Source organism: Vipera berus, assembly GCF_964194415.1.
Source record: "Vipera berus genome assembly, chromosome: 1".
NCBI classification, from domain to species: domain Eukaryota; kingdom Metazoa; phylum Chordata; class Lepidosauria; order Squamata; family Viperidae; genus Vipera; species Vipera berus.
The window spans coordinates 266,331,446-266,355,099 of NC_138202.1; the positions used below are offsets into that span (position 1 = coordinate 266,331,446).

Here is a 23,654-nt window from a genome sequence, read left to right on the forward strand (position 1 = left end):
TTAAATGTGTGGTGCATATAAAAAGGAGCAAGACTTTAGTTAAAGCTGCCATCTTGATTTTTTGTTATTATTCTTTTCCTGCAGATGTCCCTCCATTTGTAATCATTTTTGTAGTAGTTTCAAAGTTCTGCTTTAAATTTTGACTTGATGGTATGTCGAACCACAATTGCTTTCAATCTGGCCCTGCCATCACTAATTTTGGTCTCGACCTTAATCAGCTTTTATTATAAAAATGGAGACAAAGCACCTACCATTAATTGCTCCACAGAAATGTGTGGGAAATATATGACACTAAGTGCCATACCAAAAAATCTTGGGTGGCACTTAGAAATTCTGCACATCAATAAAATTCCATCTCACAATTACAATGTCCCAGGGTCATGTGAAGTGACCAAAACCTGCTGCAACCACCCAGCAGAGGGAGGGGGAATAAAAACCAACCCCCCCCCTCCCCAGCCCCGCTGCATATCCTCAACAGAAATGCTCACAACAATGAGAACCTTGAACAGGAGGAAGAGCACTGCCGGACGGGCAGGCAGGTGTCTTGCTCGGCTGTGGCTTGGGGGGCACTTTTTTCAGGGCCATTGTAACTTTGAACAGTCACTAAGCGAACTGTTGTAAGTCAAAGACTACCTGTACTTCATCACTTTTTTACTTTTTTTTTTTTGGTCATCACGTTTTTGACACCTTGGTAGGCGACTGGTGGTACTCAGATGTTGCCATATCCTAAAAGTGGTACAATGGGTGAAAAGGTTGAAAAGCCCTGTGCTAGAGAAATAATTGCCATTTCTGTTTTGTTCAGATGATCCAACTGCTTTGTTGCCGTTTTCTGAGAGCAAAAAATCTATGTGTGGTGTGGCATTTCAGCTTTTGATGCTTAATAGATAAAGCATGTTTTAATTTTAATTTCATTTTAGGGATAATTATTTAAAGCTATTTTATTCACACTGGTTATAAGATGTAAATTCTAGTTGGTCGCTTTGATTATAATTATTTACTTGGTTAGGATTTGACTTGGACTCATTAGCTTATAGCAGCTTCAATCTGTCCGGCTCAAGTGATTTCAAAGAATGGGACTAATCTAGTTTTTGATGGTAAGGCTGCTTACCTGAAGGGGTGAAAAAGGGTGCCACGCAATTTAATATGTACTTTTCCAGTTTTAGACTTAAATGACATGAATACACTGATAATAATAAACTATTTAAATATACAAGAACCTTTCTATTTAAATTTCCAATTTTTGTCAGTATTCATGACTGTGTTTGCATAACTATGCCCTCTGTGTCAATTGTACGTAATTCTGAACCTCTCAAGTCTGACTATCATTTGGCCTATTTTAATGCTTTCTATGCAGTATTGAAACTTCAGCCAGTTTAAAATGCTAGTCTGTTGACTAACGCTATAGTACACTTTTAGGCGTGTTTCATGAAAACAGATGCAACTTGTAACCATGTTATCATGACTTTCCCTGGGTTTTAAAATCCTTTGGAGTAGCCTATCCTTCATAAAGGCAGTAAAAACCATACTTTTTCAGAGGTCCTATGGTCAAGTTTAATTATGCCTCATGCCATCATGAAAATATCAGTTATTTCAATTTTGATAGGTTCGTGTAATTGTTTTTGAATATGTTAAATTTATTATAAACTGCATGGAGTCATTTTGAAATAAAGCAGTATACAAATAGATCAACAATAACACCATCTCTTAAGAGACTAAATTTTTATGTATGAACTTAAAAATAATTTTATGAGGAATTATTCCTTGTTGTAATAAAAGGTACTACTTAAGCAAGTTATCATAGGAAAGAGGGAATCTGCGACTTGCCATATAGCATGAAGTTATATTCTAATTAACTGGAGTGTCATTCTCATCTTGCTTTCATGAATTGGCTATTAAAATAGATTGTCTTCCTTTTTAGATATGAACATAAGCAATCCAAGTAATTCTTTTAAATGGAACAGTTAACTTACATTTCTAAGGTCTGGATCACAAATTTAAAATGTTATATTGGACATTTCTATAACCTTTTCTAAGCTCGGATAGGGATTCATCATATCTTAAACTTATTTAGTTCTGATTCCTATCTAATGTTTTTGCTGATTGATTCTAGAATGATTTTTCTATCAAAGACTTTCATTTGCATACGAGAACTGGAATTTGATTTACATTTCACATGGAGTTGCCATCAAAAATTGTAAATGCAGATAAATTCTGAAAATTTTCATACAGTTTTCTGTTTCCATCAAGAAACAATGATTTGAAGGCAGATATGGCTGAAAGTGAAAAAAATGTTGATAGTAAAATGTGAACCTTCTATTGATGTCTGTTCCATTTTCAATGTATTATACGTATGTATTATAACTATATAAACCAAGTAATACTTTGTCTTGTTGTTTTTAAAATTAGGACATCCAGTTACTTCTCAATTGCTTCTCTTTGTGGAAGAAAAGTGAGTAACCTCCATGGAAGATTCTCAGGATTTAAATGAACAGTCAGTAAGTAAATATTTGGTTAAATTGTCACACATTTGTTTTTAATGGGATAGGCCCAACATTATGTGAGAAACTTGCTCAAACAGCAGGATTTTTCATTTTCCTTTCCACTCCTCTGTGTCTCTCCATGGAAGGTCCCATTGCCTTACAGAACAGAGGGAGAGAGGTACAGAATTGTACCACTGACAGATGCAATTTTAATAGCAGAGTAACATCTATATACTTAATTTTTCAGCTGTATATAAGAATATGTATTTCTGTGGGCATTTGTGTTTTTATAACATACATAGATTATACTCCATACTATAGTTAGTCCTTGACTTACAGCCATTTGTTTAGTAACCATTTGAAGTTACAATGGCACTGAAAAACATGACATATTTATTTTTTTTATTTTAATTCCATTTATATCCCGCCCTTCTCCGAAGACTCAGGGCGGCTTACAAGCTTAGCAGTAGCCTTCATTCTATGTATATGCCTGCTTATTAGGGCTTTCACACACCCCCTAAGCGGCATTATTACAAAGTCAGCTTAATTGCCCCCAACAATCTGGGTCCTCATATGACCATTTATTACACTTACGATCATTGCAGCATCCCTGTGGTCATGTGATCATAATTCGTGCAAGTGGCAACTGGCATGTCTTTCTGACAGTTGCATTGTGCCACGGTCATGTAATCATTTGTAACCTTCCCAGCTGGTTTTTGACAAGCAGAATCATTGGAGGAAGCCAGATTCATTGAAAGATCACATGATTCATTTAATAACTGCAATGATTTGCTTAACAGCTTTGGAAAAAAGGTCATAAAATGGATCAAAAATAATTTAACAACTGCCTTGCCTAGCAATGGAAATTTTAGCCTCAATGGTGGTCATAAGTTGAGGACTACCAGCACATTATAACAACATGCACAAAGCTTTTATATTATTGCTATATTTGCTGACTGTATTCCTGTCCCAATACAATACTTCTCTTTTTCCTCCTCCTCCTATTACTACAACTACTACTACTACTACCACCACCACCACTACTACAATAATATATTTAACCAGACGTTGGACTGCTTGAATGTAATACAGGATATCCTCATATCCATGTCTTTATTTTGGAGGTGCTTTTGGTTTTGAATTAAATATTCTTTAGTTCTGTTATGGAAATAATTATTCAGCTAAATATATCTCAGAATTAATAATTAGCATTCATTATCAAGCTTTAAAAGACTATGCAGTTTAATAATAGTAAGATATAATAACCAACTTAATGGATTTAATGGATAGGTTTAGGGAGGATACATGATGTGCAATATCTATATACAAGTCTTTGGGTATGTTCCAAGTGAAATTCTGAATTGTAGTCTGACAAAATGGGCAGCTCATAGGCTCCATGAAAGCTCTTTCCTTCCTTCCTGCAATCCTTTGATCTCTCCCAGAAAATAATGCTGATTAAATTGTGGTAAAATATAGCTTTTGTATTTTCTTTTACAATTTTTTTTAAAGAAAAACCTTAGAATAAGAATGTTCAGCTTCTAGGATTGATACACTTTAGTAAATGCTCAGGCCCACCCCCCACCCCAATCAAAAGCTGATTTAGGCTATATAATCCAACCCCCATAGGAAACAACCACACATTTTCTTTAAAAAATGGTGAGATGGTAGGAGAAAAGCAGCCCTTCACTTAAAATGTGCATGTGTTTATTGAAGGCAAAACTATTGTTCAAGGTTCAGCAATCATTAGAAAGTTAAAAGCAGCGGTTTTATTTTTCAATTTTTTCAGTATATTCACTAATAAATTAATCCATGCTATGAACAATCTCATTCAATGCAGATTTGGAGAAACTGCAAAAATCTGTAGTAGCCAAATTTAAGGACTAGGTCAGGGGTAGGCAACCTCGGCTCTTTTATGACTCATGGACTTCAACTCCCAGAATTCCTGAGTCAGCATAGCTGACTCAGGAATTCTGGGAGTTGAAGTCCATGAGTCATAAAAGAGCCGAGGTTGCCTACCCCTGGACTAGGTGCAGCATATACATGATAGTCCTTCAGGTTCAAAGAAGACACACTGTTATGCAGTGTCATCATTGTATCTGTGAACATAGAGGTGGCTGTACAGTTCCTATCTAGAAATGCAGAACCTAGCACAGTTGGAGCATTGGAAGTCCATTGTGGTAGTAACTGAGGATGTTATCCTGTGACACCACTCATGGTTTTCTATTAGTTTTTGACTGTTCCTCTCTTTAAAGCTGGTGGAGGTTTCATAGCACAGGGCTCGCCAGTGGCTTCTCTCAGAAGCTGCAGCTTCTAGTTTTCTTAGTTGGATGTCATAGCGGCATATAGGTTTCTTCCACAGCATCTTTGTAGCATTTGTGTGGTCGACCTCAAAGTCTCTTCCTGGACTCCAGTCCACTCTTGGGCCATATACCAGTCATCCATTCTAATGTCACGTCCCACCTATCTGATATCCATGCTGGTAGACTCTTCATGATTGAAGAACTCCAGGTTCTGTCACATGAACACATTTTGGACAAGTGGCATCTGCCTCACATTTGCAGCCAGCTGCATTGTCCTGCAGTCACATGGCCATGATTTTCAATATTATTTTGTTTTGCCAATTTCCAGCATTTACTTCCAATTTCCAGCAAAAAATGCCCATTGGTAAAAACAGCTTCACTTAATGATCACCGTGTCCGCAAAAATGTTGTAAAATTGTGTACAATTACAAGGTGACCTGCTTAACAACTGCCATGACTTACAATCCTAATTGCAGCTCATTTTTATCTCAAACAATAGATTCAGTAATTGCAAATAATATGTTCATGATAATATATAATTACAATTTACTTAATTTGACAATAATATTGGTCAGAACATTAGTATCATACATGTAATATAGGTCAGAACATTAGTATCATACATGTACATTTGTTTTATTTGTACATTCTTCTGTAGATGAAAGAATGATTACTCAGCATATCTTTAACATCTAGAAAGAATTTCATAGTATTGTTACTACTGTGTTTCCCCAAAAGTAACCCCCCCAGAAAGTAAGCCCCAGCTTGATTTTTGGGGGTAGGCCTAATATAAGCCCCCCTGAAAGTAAGCCCTACTTTGGGGAGAGGACAGGGATAGGGGGGAGTGAAGCTGCCCCATGCGCCCTGCAACCCCTTACCTTACTGGTAGGGCTGCCACAGCTAGGCGTCCCACACCTGTGGCTTGTGGCAGGATGTCACATGATACTTCAGGCTGGCCCGAAGCACCATGTGGTGTTCTGCCTTCTGCAAAGGCAATGGCGTGAAGCGCCACGCATTGTCGTGCCGCGAGTAATGGCAACTCTGTGGGAGGCCTGGCTGTGGCAGTACTACCGGCAAGGTAAGTGAGGGCATCTGGGCGGTAGTGTGGCAAGCTCTCCAGTTCCACAGGAAGGGGCAGCCGGCATGGGTGCTGATGTCAGGACACCCGCCCACTTCACCACCCTCCCTTCCCGAGCCTCCAGCACACCACCTGCCGCTTTGGTTGGCCTGTCTGCTGTTCAGCATAGCCGCTGCAGGGGCTAGCCTGGCACGGGAAGGGCATGCACCCCACCCGCACTGGTACTGTACCTGGTCTGCCACCATGCTCTTGCTGCCTCATTGCTTCTCCACCCCATGCACAGGCCCCGCCCCATCCCCATGCACTCACGGCCTACTGGTACCGTGAAAAAGTAAACCGTCCCCGAAAGTAAATCCTCGTGCTTACTTCAGAGCCCAAAAGAAAGTAAGACCGGGTCTTACTTTCCGGGAAACACAGTAAAAGTCTTTTCAATTTGATACATTAGGAATTTAGCTTGAAATCTTTAATAAAGATTACCAGGAAACAGATTCATGAATAGAAGCAGGAAGACAAAAGTTTTCCCCAGTGACAAAGTTTAAATAATGGAATAAAAATCTCTCATGGTATTTCTTCCAATTCCTTGGTTTTTAGTATTAACTAACAAAGCAAAACACAAGGTGAGACCTTTCAGGCACCTCTTCTGCTGTACTATCTCATTCAGCCCTCTAGTACAAAACATATTAATTTCATGGTTGTTCAGTTCTCTAGAAATATGTCCTGGAATTATACCCTTAAAAATTAAATCTGTAATAAACTCTTTAGCTATGTCATGAAGAATTAGTGTTCCTGTTTTCAGGGAAATGCAGAAAAAAATCCATTTCGCTCTGAAAAGTATGTATGTATGCATGTGCAGTATGTAATTATTTAATACATGATTGTAAACGATGGTGAAATTTGTAAGCTTTTCATGCATTCCTTTGAAGAAACAACTACTGTATTGTAAGAATGCTTTGAATTATTCTTGTGCACAAAACTATCCCCTCTTGCCGCCCCCCCCTCCCCGCCTCCGCTGGTCTGCCAAGCCGGAAAGGTTGGAGACCGCTGCTATAGGCCAATGTGATAACTTTTATCTTAGGAACCTAGTTGGGATGCACATTATTTTTCAGCCAAATGTAGATCTGGCTGCCTTAGTTATCATGGCAATTTAATGGAGAAGGTTGGTGGACATGGCATTTCATTTGATAAGGGACATTTCTTTCTGGTCCAAGAGTGTTATGAATAATTCATATTAGATTATGAATAATAAAAGGATTTGTAATTTTAAAACATCAAGTGACATTTTAAGTGATTAATAATAAATAAAAAAAGCCATAAAGGTAAATACTATCAACACATCTTTAAAAAGGGTGAGCAGAACCTTAATAGCAGGTTGGATAATAATTGATTTTTTTTAAAAAAATAAATTAAAAAAATGTTTTTTATTAAAATTGGAATTTTTTTATTTTTATCAAATTTATTTTAATAAAATGCTTTTGGAGTAAAAATCTATCTAAAGATAGTTTTCTATTTAAGATACATTAATAATTTAGTTTATTCAGCATGAAATGGAGTTTAGTTATGTAGCACGAGGCTGTATATTCTGCAATATTTACATTTTTGGTAAACTCATTCAATGAATCCAAGTTCCGCAAGCTGAGATAACATGCACTGCATTGATGCATTCACACAATTTCACAGTAACCATGAGATAAATCATAAAACAAAGTTCAGGAATATTCTTTTATCCCAATGTTTTGCCAATCTATGTACACTACAAACTATGATTGTTTGAAGAGAAATGCATCTGCTCTAAGTGTTTTAATTAAATAAAAAAATTGAGTAGTTCCCCAACTATGTCTGATTAACCTATTAACCTAAAATAGGTTCTGATATCTCTGTTTTACTAACCTGACTACCTTACCAGCAAGAATGAGTCCTTACATTTAAAGAGCATTTCGGATCCATCATGGCAGCGCCTGTTAGCAGGCATCCACTCACCTGCTGCCTGCTATGTCCCTCACCTTGTTGTTGTGTCACCAACATTAAAGTGAATGAGTCTGTTGGTGAGTCAACAGCAGGTCCAAAGAGGAGCCGCTGCAGGACAGAAATGACAGTTGCTCTTTAAAAATTATGATTTAAATCGAGTTGATTTAAATCAAGCCTTCTTACTAAATTGACTTGATTTAAATCAAATCCACCCTGCTTAATAGTAATATGAAAATAATATTTAGAAAGAAATACCGGTAAGCACTTTTTTCTAAGAGAATGTGGGGCTATCCTCAGGGAATGTGGGACATCAATTAAATAAAATTGGGAATAATTTTGTATTATCTGCCATCTAAAAGTATCCCTAATTGTGTTCTTTTAAAAACTGCCTAGTTTTTTTTTACAACAGCATATTTTAGCTAAGGTACAAAAATAGCCTTGAATATGAACATAAGAATTTATTTTTTAAAAAAATGCATGGTTGAAGTTGTATTTCTTTTTGGTTTCTTGTAATAATATAATTGGAGACTTCTAATGAGATCAATTATTCTGGAAAAGCCATAAAAATATTAAAGTCATTTCCCCATTGTTTTTGCTTCTTTTCTACAGCTTTTTCCTTTTGCTAATTATTTTTTCTTTTCTTTAATTTTTTTCTTTTGTGGGTTTACAGGAAGTCTATATATGTGATGAGGACTGTGGAAATTAGTAGGGAAACAATATGTAGGATTACTGGTTGAAGTTGGAGGTTTAATTTTAGATATAAGTGTCTTGGGATTCCTAATTGGGTATCTCAGTGTTTGAACAGAAACTTAATTCATAGAACAATTCTCAAGACAAAGTGGAGTGTCTTGTATCTTAATATAAAAATATTGATTAAGATTGTAATCCCTTAAACACCGGATTTGTGCATGTTTTTTTAACTTAGTGCAGTTTAATTGTAGGTAGAAAATAGAATTATGCTGTAAAGAATTTGTTAACTACATGACAAATTAAAAATGATTTTATACTTGTAGTACATGTTGCTAGGATTTGATAGGACAAGATAGAATAGGATAATTTGTTTGGTTTGTATTTCCTTTTAAGAAATGTCCCCAGACAATGGTTACAACAGTAGTTCTCCTTTTATCAAAAGTAGCTCATTTGATTTTATTTTTTTTAGTCAAATGCATTAAGGTAAACAACCTAATAATTATTCAGGTATCTAGACCCACTTCACAGATCTACCATAGTAACAATTTTGCTACCTGAACCTTTGATAAGTATATTTATCCTGTGAAGTTACCCGCACCATGAATTGAGAACTAACTTGATTATTAGGAAGTGATTTTTACTCAGCTTATAACAGCATTTTCTGTCAACAACAGATAGTAATAATGGTGAATTCTACTGTTACATTCAGTTCTCTTGAAGAGTTATGTTGACACCACTAGTATAGAAAAGCTAGAGTTGGTCATTGCTGCAAATACCACAAATCTCTATATGTAACACTTCACATCAGTGGTTTACAATCCTTGCGTAAAATAGTTAATTTCAAAGAATTTGGTTATTTTGTTGAGAGGATTGTGTCATGGATATTTAACAGCTGGCTTATAACATGAACAATGCCATTATTTAGCAAGTATGTGTGATGTGAATTACTGCTGCTTTGTGCATATCTGTCTCTTTTTCTGTGTTTGTATACATACGGTAGGTGTGCACAAAAAATAAATCAGGTACAAGATTTCAACATTTTTCTAAGTTAAAAGATTTGTTCATATTTTGGGCTGAACAAATGTGTTTCTTCCCATTGGAGCAGCATAACAGAGCTGGAGGTCTTCTAGTGCAATCCCCTGCTCAATCAGGAAACCCTATACTATTTTAGACAAATGTTTGTCCAGTCTTTTCTTAAAAACCTCCAGTGTTGTAGCTCTCAGAAGTTCTGGAGACATGTCATTCCACTGATACGGTATAGGTGACAAAGGTGCAGCTTCATGGGAAAATATTTCCCTCTCACTTGAAGAATGTAAGGGGAAACTTAACTGGCAAGGGAGACTTAACCAGCAGGTTATACAAACATCTACCTGGTAGCTTTCTTAAAAAAAAAAGTTCCATCCGTTAGGCACTTTCTTTTTCTCTGTTGACACAGCTTTACTGCCAATGCTTTTACCTATTGCCACAGCTTTCCTTTCCTTCATCCTTATGATAACTGTTGTACAGATTACTGTTGTTAACACTTTTTTGGAAGCATTCGCATTTCAGGCATAAGTGTGGATTTCCAGTGGTGGAACTGGTAGCAAAAGACTAGAACTTGGAAGAGGAATCACTGGCAAAGGCCTAAAATCTTGTGTCCCTTCACCGGAAGCTTGCGGGATTAGCTTCCTTCACCATCTAGTGTCAGAGGAATACACAATCAGTTTACTGGCTGCCATGTTTACAGATCTGCTATTCTCTGTAGTTTCCTTGTGATCTGACTGGAGATATTTTCCCACCAGCAGGATGAGTATGGATGCATAGTATTTGGATATCGACCCTATAAATACTACAGCTTTTACGCGAAACATAAATTTGACTGGGATTTGAAGAGTGGCAATTTAGAAATGAAACCTTTCTGAATAATTGCAATATTCTTTTGCTTAGAGTGGAATAAATATAATATATATAAAATGGGAAATATTTGGTAAACCTTGACGTTTTAAGAAAGTTTAAAAATAATATAATGATTGCATACATATTGTTTGATTAGAATTCACAGAACTTTCTTGTGCTAAGGTCAGGCAGGACTGAAGATTCCTATTTATAGCTTCAAAGGAAGTCCTTCCATTGCTTCTTTATCTCAGAATGCCTTTATGTAACTTGAGATCTTAACACACGGCAAACTACTATCTAATTAAGCTTGTAACCTTCCATTACCATCTTAAGCCTGAAATAATTGTTATATAAAGACTTAAAACCATGTTCATGTATTAAATCTTTTTGTCTTTTCCTTAAATTTCTCTTTGGAGAAAAAGTGCTTTATAATCCAGATATTTGGAACTGAAAATGATAAAAGCTATAACTTCAGTGAGCCTGTGAATTGAAATGTATTGTTGCTTCATCAAAACCTCTATGGCTTCAATCTAATATTTAAGAAGCAGTGGGTCCATTGCATATATCAATATAAAACGTTTTGAGTCAGTTTGGTTTTATACTGTTTTTACTTGGGATGAAACTCCGAGCAAATCTGGGTTGTATCAGCTTTATTTAAAAGATGGTACAAGTGGTGGCATCTGGGAGGCAATTCACCATTTAATTAAATTAGACTGTAATAAAATCTTCCATAATGAGATTAAAATCAATTATTAATCAGGAGCTGACATAGGCAGAAAGCAGCATAAATAATAGATGAAGGCTGTGTCTGCTGTTTCTAGCCGAGGACCTACTTCACTGCAGAAATACTTTTTAACAAACTGGCATTAGGCTTTCTGCAGTGACATTATATATCTCTGTTAATATATCTTAAATGTAACACTTCCATTACTGATAGAATCTTTTAAACCTAGCAAATCATAACGCAAAATATTTTTTAGGGTTTTAGAACTTTTGCCCAGCTTCGTCTGGTGCGCCAGTTGCAGCCCTATCTGGACCGAGATGCCCTACGCACAGTGACTTCCCGGCTAGACTACTGCAACACTCTCTACATGGGGCTGCCCTTGAGGACCATGCGGAGGCTTCAACTGGTGCAAAATGCAGCCGCGCGAGTTGTTATGGGAGTTTCCCAATACTCGGTGTAACACCTCTTCTCCGTGAGCTGCATTGGCTTCCGGTTGCCCTCCGGGTGAGATTCAAGGTGCTGGTAATGACCTATAAAGCTCTAAATGGCTTGGGTCCGGATTATCTAAGGGAACACCTGCTGCCGGCATCAACTTCCCATCATCCTGTGCGCTCCCACAGGGAGGGCCTTCTCAGGGTGCCGGCGGTTAAGGAGTGCCGGCGGGTGATCCCCAGGGGGAGGGCATTCTCTGTGGGCGCGCCTGCCCTTTGGAATGATTTACCGGTGCTGATCTGCGTTCATTTCGCCGGGACCTGAAAACCTGGTTTTTTGATCTATCAGGCCTGGACTGAAGGGGTTTTAGCTTTTAATATTGTTTTAATTGTTGGGCTTAAGTAATTTAATCTATTTTAATTTATACTATTTTTATATTGTATTTTATGCTGCCCTGTAAACCGCCCTGAGTCCTTCGGGAATAGGGCGGTATAAAAATTTAATTAAATAAATAAAATAAATAAATATTTTGGGGGAAAAAATGAAATTATATTAAGAAGCACACACTGGGAGAAATTGATGCCTTCCTGTATCTCCAATGTCTTATGACTCCATTCTATTTTCTCTTGATTTTTTTCATCACACTTTGCTGGTGTTCATTTGTTTCCTTCTTGGTTTTCTGTCATTGTTTAGGGGGGAAAAATGATTTGGGTGCATTTCTTGAACTTCTTTGGTATGGAATAAATTAACCCATTTCCCCAAGACTGGCATATTATGTATTAGTTTTTATACTACTTTTCTTCAAAAACTGAGAGATTACACACATAGACAGAAATGCAATAACATCACAAAAATGAACCTTAAATCCCCCAAAGAATATACTATTTCAAGCAATCCCAAAGTTTTTTTTCATACCTTCAGGATTTTTCTGTCTTCTGATTATGGGTCATGGTACTTTTAATTCATCAAATCCAATCCCCTGCTCAGTGGTGGAACACTTCCTGTGATTGGAAGTCGTCTACTTCTCTGGGAATTGGTTCCACTGTTAAATTGTTAGAATTTATTTAGTTATTTTTTAAATAGTCAGTTGGAATCTCCCTTCTATATGACATCTTTTCAGCTATTTGAAGAGTGCTATGTATATTCCCTTATCTTTTCTCAAGGCTAAATGTACCCAGTTAAATGCAAATGTACACTATTGCTGCTGCTGCTTTTCTTTCTGTCTGCTGATGATTCAGCCATTTTGTCCGTTTCCCAAGTAGGCATCTAGAGATATCCTAAAACCTTTATCTGTTTATTATGCTAGAGAACATCTTGAAATTAACTACTCCAAAATGAAAGTCTTGGTGTTCTCTAGGAAGCACTTTAAGCCTTCAAGTAGATGGGTGTTCAGTAGTAAATTTTATTATAGCTTAAATATTTTTAAATGTGAGAGAGCTGTTTATAAGTGCCCCATTTAGTTGTTAAATTCACAAGTCACTTCGGAAATAAATATACAGGTCATCATTTAATTATTTAAAGCTAAAGTTCTGAGTATGTTGCTATATAATGTTCAGTTAGTTACCGAGGACAACTCTAAGCTTTAAATGTTATCCAAAGTTTTTTTTTTACAAATTATAGAGTGCCTCCATTATTTAACTTTTTCATTATTCTAGTATTAAGTTCATCTGATTCTGCAGATTTAAGCTCTTTTCAAGTAAAATGCATTTTCTAGTCATGTTTCTATTAATCTCATGCTTTAGCCTTCATTTTTCTCTTCACAGATTCCTAGCAGAATATCCAGTTTTTGTTGAAATCAGAATGGTACATTTTGTAGCTTTTGTTTGCAGTACCACACGTATCATCTAGAAGAAATAATTATCATTGCATTGGAAGTTGTTCTGTCATATTTGCTTCAAGCAAACACACTTCATGAGCCCAGTGGGTCTGTTTGCTAAAGTTTTATTTCAGCTTGTTGTAGTGTAGAATCACCAACTTTTGTGACTCTTCCTTTAGAGGACACTGCTACATTCTCTTTAGAGATACACAGTCAGAACCTGTTTCATCTGCAAGAGTCTAAAATATGTCTGAGTTTCAGTGGTGTAGAATAACCTCAATTTGCCTTGTTTTGGATCCAAAAAAGTTCCTATTTCCCTCCCCCCCAAAAAAATTCAAAGCCATCTACACATACTTGTACATTATTTTGTATCTAAAATTGTATCTAATTTGGATCATCAGCCAATGATATGACATCTCTCTCTCTCTCTCTCTCTCTCTCTCTCTCTCTCTCTCTCACACACACACACACACTCTTTCACATCTCCAAACAGTACATCTCTAGCATCACTGCTAACACTATATATTTATCCATAAACATAAAATGAGCATGATGCATCCTTGTCTTACTCCCTGCTCAGTTTTGAACCATTTGCTAAGTATTCCATTTATTCTTACGCATATTTCTATCATATATCACTCTTAGCACATTCAACAACCATTCAATTTCACATATTTGCAAAACATTTGAAATCTAAAACCTGTTCATTCTATCATATGTTTTATCTAAATCACATTCATATATTTCACTTACCGTGTATCCCTGAAAGTAAGACCTACCCCCGAAAATAAGCTTTATTTTTTGGAATGGGCCTAATGCGTACCGCAAAAATAAGCCCTGGTTTTGGAGTGAGGCATGTGCCTAAAAATAAAGCTAGGGCGCAGGGTGGGGAATAAAGCTTCCCCACGCACTCTGCACCTGCTTACCGTTGCAGTCAGGCCTCCCATGAATCGACACCTGCATCGCCTTGCCAGCCCACTTCTGCGGCTATATTTCACTGTCTCTGATGGCGAAAATGCAGGCTAGAGCTCCATTCTCAGCTGCAGAGGCATTTCCTTCAGCTGGGCGGGGCTATTGGTGCCACTGCAACAAGGTGAGACCATGGAAAGACACCCCAAAAATAAGACCTGATTTCTCTCTTGGAGGAAATGAGAGACAGAGAGAGAGAGAGAGAAGAAAAGAAAGAAAAGAAAAGAGAAAAAAGAAAAGAAAGACCTTGTCTTATTTTCAGGGAAACAGAGTACCTACTGAAGAACAAAAATCTGGTTTGTAAACTCTTAAAGCTACACTGCACTTCCCAGATTTTATTGCACTTCCAATATGCTTTAAATCACAATTGGTCAACATCTTCCTAGTCACACTTAAAGAAATGTATATGTAATTAAAGATAGCACAAATATTGCTACTTTACCCTTCAGAAGGATACTGTTATTGTTTCCCTATACTATCATTAGGCTCAAACAAATCAGTCTCAAAGCTTTCATAAGCAAAACATCCATATTTTAAGTGTATCAAGTTTCTACCTACCACTCACCATTTATACTTACCATTTCACAGCATTTATTATTTTCTTTACTTTGGACTAACATTTCTTTCCTTTCTGACATATACTTTTCCAATACAGCTCTCTAAAATATTCCTGCTACATTCCCTTATTTTAGCTTCATCTCAAACTGTTTCATTACTTTTATTTTTAATTTATTTAGTCTCATGTAGACTCCTTGTTTAACCCTCTATATCTACTTCTGAAGCATTTTTTAAAATGTCCATCAAAATTGCTGTATACTTTTTCTTCCTTTCATAATCTTGTTTACCTTAAGATCCCTTTTCATATTTCTCATTGAGTACCCACATTATGTTGCTCTATAATGTAAGTTCATTTCATTCTACAATAGGCAGATTTAACACTTTTATGCCTTCTCATTCTGTTTAGAAAATTAATCTGTCTCCTAATACTCTGTTTTACAGGATACAAATTGCTTCTTCCTCCCTTTGTTCTATTTTATTCTTTTTTTCTTCCCCCCCCCCGCCCCCTTGTCTGATTTGCTTGTCCCCCAAAATCTACTTTTGGCACTACCAGAATGTTCTGTCTTACATTCAAAATCTCTCATCACCCTTTCCTCATAAACAAATAAATCACGCTTTTAGAATGGTGTTCATTCCTTTGCCCCATGTTTCTATAGGCTTGTACCTCATATTCAAGAAACCTGCTATTTATTCTAAGGATGTACTTACTGAACAGAATCATTCCCATTGATTCTTGGGTCTTTAAGTGACTCAGGCACTCTTTTGTCTCATTTCCATCCATCTAGTCATGTCACTTAATAGACAGGGATTGCAGTTATTCAGAATGTCCCATAATTTCCCCCAAAGTCATTTTTAATTAATCCGTTATCACCATTCCCTACAATGTAACGTGGCAACTATCCTCAAGCTAGTTGGTGGTTCCTACTTTCGAATGCACCTTCAGCCTAAATAACACCAATTAATGTTTTAGCCCTTTCATTCATAATTAAGTCTATAGCTTCCCTTCCCTTCACATATTCATCAACCCCATTCCGTGATATCAAATCACACTCATTCATCTTTCCCTTTTCATTTCATAGACATACAGCGTGCCTAATTTTCTTTCTTCTTTACTTCATCTTGTTCCATTTATTTCTCTAAATTATAAGACAGTATTTCATAATTACTACGTGATGTACCCATTGATAGTGATCTTCAGTGGCTATCATGGCCTTGGTCAATTGAGACTTACACATAAATGTTTCTAGTGATGATGGAGAAGGTGTAGATTGAATTGCTACCATGTCACATGTGCAGCACTCCCTACTATCAGTAAAGACAGTATTGTTAATTACTGGCACATTTTGGCCAGTATGGCGTATTGCAAGTGGTATACAACAAGCACATTCAAAGTCCATTTATTCTGTTATATTCACTCTTTTTTGTAGAAGCTGGGGTTTCAGACCTTGTGCCTACTTTGCAAGCTAGTGGATTTGCCCACATAATATAAACTCGCTCCGCAATGAACCAAAGCATAGGAGAAATTTCCTGACAGTTAGAACAATTACCCAATGCAACAACCTGCCTCCAGAAGCAATGAATGCTACAACACTGGAAGTTTTTAAGAAGAGACTGGACAGCCATTTGTCTGAAATGGTATAGGATTTCCTGCCTGAGCAGGGGTCCCTTCCAACTATTACTACTACTACTACTACTACTACTACTATTATTATTATTATTAAGAATATATGTTCAAAAGTCTGAATGCCAAAAGGATATGGAAATACTTATGCTGGCCTTATTGTTTATATTTTCTCCTTACCAATTTTCTTATACTGTACTGAAGAGAGATTGGGGCCACATACAGTTAAGCTTGATTACTGTCTTACACATAATGAGGAATCTTGAATATATTTATATGGACATCTGGATTGGAAATGATGTTGTGCTGCCTGGACAGACTTGCAAATTCAAACATATTAATGCCAGAACATTGTCAAATAGATAAATATAGATACAACGTAGAAGTGAAAGCATTGTACATTATTCTTCTTACATGCTCATTATTTTTGTTGGCAAAGCATTACTGGAACCAAGCAAATAGTAAAATAGAATCAGCAGTGTTTCTATCTGAGTGAATCTCTAGCCTCTGGCATGAAATTGTTGTCCCCCTGGGATTTAGCAAAAGGAACGGTGTTTGTGCAGCTAGTGTAAATAAGACCAAGCTAGGCTTTAGAAAAGTATTGTGTATTTCCCTATTTTAAATCCAAAATGAGTTGGCAAATTGTGAAATTAAATACATGCTATGTTAAAACAGTTGTTTTCTTTTACAGAGACTCATGAGCTGTCATCATATTTTCAATCGCAGGATACTATAAAGCACAATTGTTCTGCAGGTTCCAATCTGGGTCAGTCACTGGGACCAGAGTTTTAGTCTTCCAAGTTTTCAGCTACACACCAGCAGCACCATATAAATACCACACAAAGAATAGCCCAAAACACACACACTGTTAGAGAGAAGCTCCGTGAGGATGGACTCCAGTCCAAAAGCTCGGAAGACGACAACCTCTGGTCCCAGTGACCGACCCAGATTGCAACATTATCCTGGGGCATGCCTATTTGCCTTCATTCACAATTGTTCTGTAAAATATCTACTTTGGTCCTTATTTCTGTTTGCCATGTACAGTAAGCCATGTCCCTAATTTAAATCTATTATTTTAAAAAATGGTTTTATCAGTTAACGCTTACTGAGATACTTCATTGGTAAATTCTTTCCCTGGAATTGCAGAATTCCACTCTCTATCTTTAAGGACTAATTATTTATTTTAATAATATCAGTGGGATACTTCTAATAATATTAAGTTTGAATTTAAGCTGGAAATGTTTTAAAGAATAATAATTCAGTTAACTGAAATATGTATAAGGCATTTTCTTAACTGGAGGCTATACAAAATATGTATTTTTCAAACATTCTCTTTGTGAACCTGCAAATAAAAATACTTTTGAAGTGAAAATATAAGGAATTTTATTTTCTAAATAAGCCTAAGATGATTTAGTTGATTTTGGTTGTGTGTCTCAAAAGGTTATAAATAAAAACAGATTATTTTTAAACCTTTTTGCATTTACATTTAGCTTCTTAAAAGACAGATTTGGGCATTGTAGCACAGATCTACAGACTTTTCTATCTATTGATATTTAATAGTTTATTGCCAGAGTTTCATTATTTTGCCAAATTAAACATAGTTGATTGAGCAATTTTAGCTATAGAAATACATACTTCTGAAAAATGTAGTCTCTTTATATTGACAAAGTGATAACTTTCAGTGGTCCCTAATTATTTGCACAAAGTCAGGATAATTCTGAGACTAATTATCTTAATTGTGGCTAGACTTCTGGAAAACCACATACATTAGGATTTGTAGATGGATATGATTTTTTAAAAATTCCAATTTTGTAATTCTAGTCTTTTCCCTTTCTACTATTTGAAAATCCAAAATAATCTTTTGAAGTACTCAGACTGGATAGTTTTTGCAGACTGGTTGGTCTTTTAAGAAATGGATTGCCCATTTGCTAATATATACATGAAAAATTTAAATGATCATAAACTTACATGAGAGAAGATTGTCTAGAATGTTTCCAGCATGCTCTTATGTTCAGAAATAAGACTTATTCTATATAAATTTTCAGTATATGAGTGTAAGACTTTTGTATTGTCTGAATGGTTGACAAAGGGAAGCAGTTTACTGTCTAATTGGCTTTCATTTCCTGGGGAATCTCATCTACATATTTACTTAGCAGTCTAGCTGTTTCGATTTCAATCTCTTGAGTGAATTAATGAAATTGTTCCCTGACAGGAATTATCCCAAGCATAAACTGATTACATGTACTCAACAGGCAGTTACTTATATTGTTAATGCTCTGAGCAATAGATTGGAAAAGTGCCTTCTATTCTCTTTATTTTCTACCTTCATACTACTTATTGTCAATAACTTTAGGAGTATTTTGGCCCCAGAATAAACTATCTGCTGGACCTTTTCCAATCGGCCATTGTTCAGCAGGACTAAAACCCAGAACACGTTGATTGTTCCACATTTCAGTTAATATAAAATACAGAGGAGGCAAGTAACCATGGATGGTGTACATTACTCACTCTGCTCCCTAAGCAGTTTCCAATAATACATATCCAGCTGGTCAAAGTAATCCTTGAACTTTCTATTGCATTAGTTTCCCTTCTACTACTACTACTACTAATGTTATATGAACTGTATCTCACCAGACCTTTTTAAGTGTTTTCACTACCAATGTCACAACTCTAGAACAATACATACCAGTGATGCACCTGCCCTACGCTCTTCTCAGCACCTTAATCATAATCATAATAGTAAAGTTAGAAGGGATCTTGGAGGTCATCTAGTCCAACCCCCTGCTAAGGCAGGAAACCCTATACCATTTCAGACGAATGGCTGTCCAGTCTCTTCTTAAAAATGTCCAGTGTTGCAGCATTCACAGCTTCTGGAGGCAGGTTGTTCCACTGGTTGATTGTTCTAACTGTCAGGAAGTTTCTCCTTAGTTCTAGGTTGCTTCTCTCCTTGATTAGTTTCCATCCGCTGCTTCTTGTCCTGGCTTTGGGCGCTTTGGAGAATAGCTTGCCTTCCTCTTTGTGGCAGCCCCTGAGATATTGGAACACTGCTATCTCATCCCCCCTCGTCCTTCTTTTCATTAAACTAGACCTATCCAATTCCAGCAGCCATTCCTTATATGTTTTAGCCTCTAGTCCCCTAATCATCTTTGTTGCTCTTCTCTGTACTCTTTCCAGAGTCTCAACATCTTTTTTACATCGGCTCTCACCACTGATACTTTTGAGTTTTTCTTGCTTTAATTCACTCAAAAGAACCTTAGTTTTAGTATAACTGTATTTCTGTCTCTGTCTGAAACAAAGCATCTTTGCTTTGTTGTATTCATTGATCAGAACACCTGAAAGATATTTAGAACACCCTGCCATGAAACAGTTGTTCTATATTCGACACTTCCATAGAAATATTGTATTCTTGTTTTTAGGAGACGGGGAGAGATATACTTTTAAGGCTTGCAAATTTCTGTTAATGTAGAATCACAATAAAACAGAATTAGTTCATCTAGTCTGTTTCCTAAGCACTATTATTTGCACATAAAACATATTTAGAAAGCTGCAAGTATGCATTACATTAATTTATTTAAACATTTATATAGATACCCAGAGTTTGGTGTAAGATACAGGGCTACATAAATAAATAAAACACTTACATAGCTGGCCATTTTTATTTATTAAAAATATATATAAGGTGTACATCTTATACCAAATCAATCTAGCTCCCAATCAAGAATTAAAATAATATCAGTAACTTATAAAATAATACAAAACCATATAAGAACTATAAGCATTAAAAATAAAGTTAAACCTCTGACATTCAGCCTCCTGATCCTATCTCAGTACTGGGGAGAAAAGCTGGGTCTTCAGTGCCTTTCATAAGGCTTGGAGGGTAGAGCCCTGCCAAAACTTCAGGGAGAAGAATGTTCTATAGGGCAGAGGCTGCCACGGGAGTGGGGGACCCACTTCCTACCTCCTGTAAGAAGGGACTAGGCCCATCCTACCAAATCTGGTAGGATGGGTAGCTGGCCTCTAGAAAAGGCAGTCATGTAAACTAAACATGCTGGTGGAGATTCCTAGGAGGACACAGGCAAAGAATGCAATTGTGCTATTTTTTCCTGAATGTATGTAAATAAGTAAATAATTTTCAAACTCAAACACTAAGCATACAACTTCCTATAAGAAATAAGAATAGCCAAAAAAAGTTGCTAGGCTAAGAATATTTAGAGATTCAGAGACGAGAATCAGATGACTGTCTCCTTTTTAGTCACTGAAAGCTCAGCCTGGGATGAGAAAGGTTTAATTAGCAGTGGATGATGATGCAAAAATGCTGGATATCCACTTGAATGCATGTCTTGATGCTGATGGTGGAGCCCCTCTGCCTGAAATAAGTTTTCAAAAGTCCTTACTGCCTTTGATGCCAGTTGGCTCTGGACCATACTCTTTGTTGTTCTACAACTCTTATTGTTCAGTTTCCACTGTCTTCCATAAATGAGTTTTTTTTAATTCCATTTATATCCCGCCCTTCTCCGAAGACTCAGGGCGGCTTACAAGCTTAGCAGTAGTTTTAAATTGTCTAGCAGCAGTTTTAAATTGTCTAGCAGTTACTAACACATTTTTTCAGTATTTTGCATTAGCTTCTTTGAATGCTGACAATAAAGCCAACCTAGAGTCCAACATAGTATCAAGGTTAGTTATTTTCTAATTTAAATAGAACTGATTTTCCAATTTGCCAATACAGTACTTTGGGCCTGTTAGTGGATTTATTAAACTCAACCTCATAGGAGTTTAGATACCAATAATGAAACGACTTTGGTGAACTTTCTCTAATTTTAGCTGATATTTGATTTATTTTTTGATCAGTGCAGAAATCCAAAAAATTGTAGTGCAAACTAGCCCTTTATTGAAATTCCTTATTTCTTATCATCTCTCAATTCTTAAAATATAGCATGCCGGTATATTTATGTTGAAAACAAGAGTATAAACAAACCATAGTTTGTTTATTTTTACAAAACTATAAAAATAGTAATAGTAAAAGAAATAATGGCAGCTCAATGCCAAAATAAGGTTGTGCCCCATCTTCTATTTTTGCCATAGTGACCAATCAGTATTATATGTCAGTATACTCAACATTCTGCAGAGATAATGAAATGGTAATCAATCCATGTCAAATTCCAATAGCAAGTGGAAACAGGAAGAAAAAATATATACACATTAATTATAATGCAGGAATAAGCAACAATATTGACCCCAAACCATACCATGATAATTACTTAAAATACAAACGGGCCTAACAGCTAAAATGGACAAAGAGGAGCTGGTGAGTTACATTTGCGGAGGCTTACTTGTCTAACTGATTAAGGGTTGAGTTTTTCTTAGGGATGAATACAATGTATGCTTGTTGGTTTGCTGAGCACACAGTCAAAAGAGTCGGGAGCCTATAGCTCTTTAGCTGATGGGTAAACTAATTTCCTCAGCCAACCATTTAGTCCCACCAAGCACTCTTTAAAAAGAGGATGGCAAGCAAGCAAATAGTAGGGCAATCAAGATAAGGCATGCTTTGTGAGAGAAATACTGTAAGCAGAAGAGATAAGCAAGGACAGGAGCATACCAGTCACCTATCAGCTTATTGTAATTTCCACTTTAGTTTGTGCCCAGCCCGTTTCCAATCATCCCTCTCTCTAGAACAGAGCAGTCACATACCACTTAGTTCATTTTTAAACTAGGAAAAATCTAGCTTGATGTTATTTATTGAAATACAAAAAAATACAATAAACTAGCAAAGTTGTCTTTGTTTCAAAAAGCCACTTATTTCTTAGACCTTTTTTTGCCTCTTGGTAGTTCTTTTATAATCCATACTTGGTTTGTGTGCAAGAATTCAATTTCTTCCCATGCAGCTTCTCTCCATTTCTGTGCTTCCTGCTGGCAGTCCCTATATTTTCTTCAGGCACATCCATTATTCTAGCTGTGCAGCACATTCTTTCGAATAGGATTCTGGTGCCTCAGATTCATTTTCAGTAATCCCTTCTGTCTGCAAGGTGCTACTGGTAAAAATAGGTTATTTGCACTGGTATATAAATATTGTAGCTCAACTGGAATTATTCTTCATTGATATGAGCAGCACCAGATGTATTTACTTTTCCAGGTCCACTGTGGACCTTCATTCCTAACAGGTAGTTTGATGTTATTGTTTTTTTTTCTTGGGGATATATGCATATTATCTGAAAAAATATGTTTTAATGGCTGGCTGGCTTGCTTGAATTCAGTCTTAGAAATTTTTCTCCCCTTCCTACCTACCCTTATTTTTTTAAATGAGGTGTGGTGTGAATGCTTTAAAGGCAGTGTTGACTTCTGATGACTGCCTGAACTGGTCCCTGCAGGTTTTTTGGCAATATTTCAGACGTAATTTAACCTTGCCTTCTTCCTGGAGCTTGAGAGTGCAAGCTGTTGCCCATCTCAAGAGATTACCCCGCCTGAAATGCACAGATTGGAAATCCTTTTCAGACTACAGAAGCAAAGCTTGGATCTTCACAATCCCTGCCTTGTTTCTCCAATGCATGGGTTCTCTTCAGCACATGCAGGGGAGAAGAACTCCTGCCCTAGGCTGGAGAAATGAACTGGGGATCTTGAAGACCTGAGCTTTGTTTCCACAACCTGACGAATTATAAGACACTTAACACCCAGATCATGATCATATGACCACAGGAGAGTTGGGATGGCATGACCTTTTACTATGGCCAGAAGTGCTTTATGAACCATAAAGCAAATGAATCATAAATCATCCTTTCTGAGCTGTTGTAACTTTCAATAGTTACTAAGTGACAAGTTGTAAGTTGAGAATTAATAGTAGTCCCACTTACGGATCACAATTGGGACTGGCAACGCATTGTCATTAAGTGCAATGCCATATGTCCAGACTGATCTATAATGGCAGTTCTAGCTGCAGTCTTTAGCAAATCACCCAGGGTTATTAAATGCAATGTCATGTGACTATAACTTTTGACTTCCTGTCAGCTTTCCTATTAACTTTGCTTATCAGAAACGGCTGAGAAGGTGGTAAATGTTGATCATGTGACCATGGGATGCTGTGACTGTTACATTTGTCAGTTGCCAACCATCTGAATCATGATCATGTGATTGCAGGGATGCTGTGACAGCCAC

General features: G+C 36.6%; 1 protein-coding gene across 4 annotated transcripts in view; it reads left to right on the forward strand.

Annotated features, from left to right (window-relative positions):
• Positions 1-23,654, forward strand: part of EYA4 (EYA transcriptional coactivator and phosphatase 4) — a 112,767-nt gene that overhangs the window by 9,636 nt on the left and 79,477 nt on the right. For all 4 annotated transcript variants that reach the window (XM_081346354.1, XM_081346356.1, XM_081346357.1 and 1 more), the window contains exon 2: positions 2,407-2,495. In XM_081346354.1, the coding sequence (XP_081202480.1) occupies positions 2,463-2,495 (33 nt within the window). In that variant the 5' untranslated portion in view covers positions 2,407-2,462. The remainder of the gene's footprint in view (positions 1-2,406; positions 2,496-23,654) is intronic.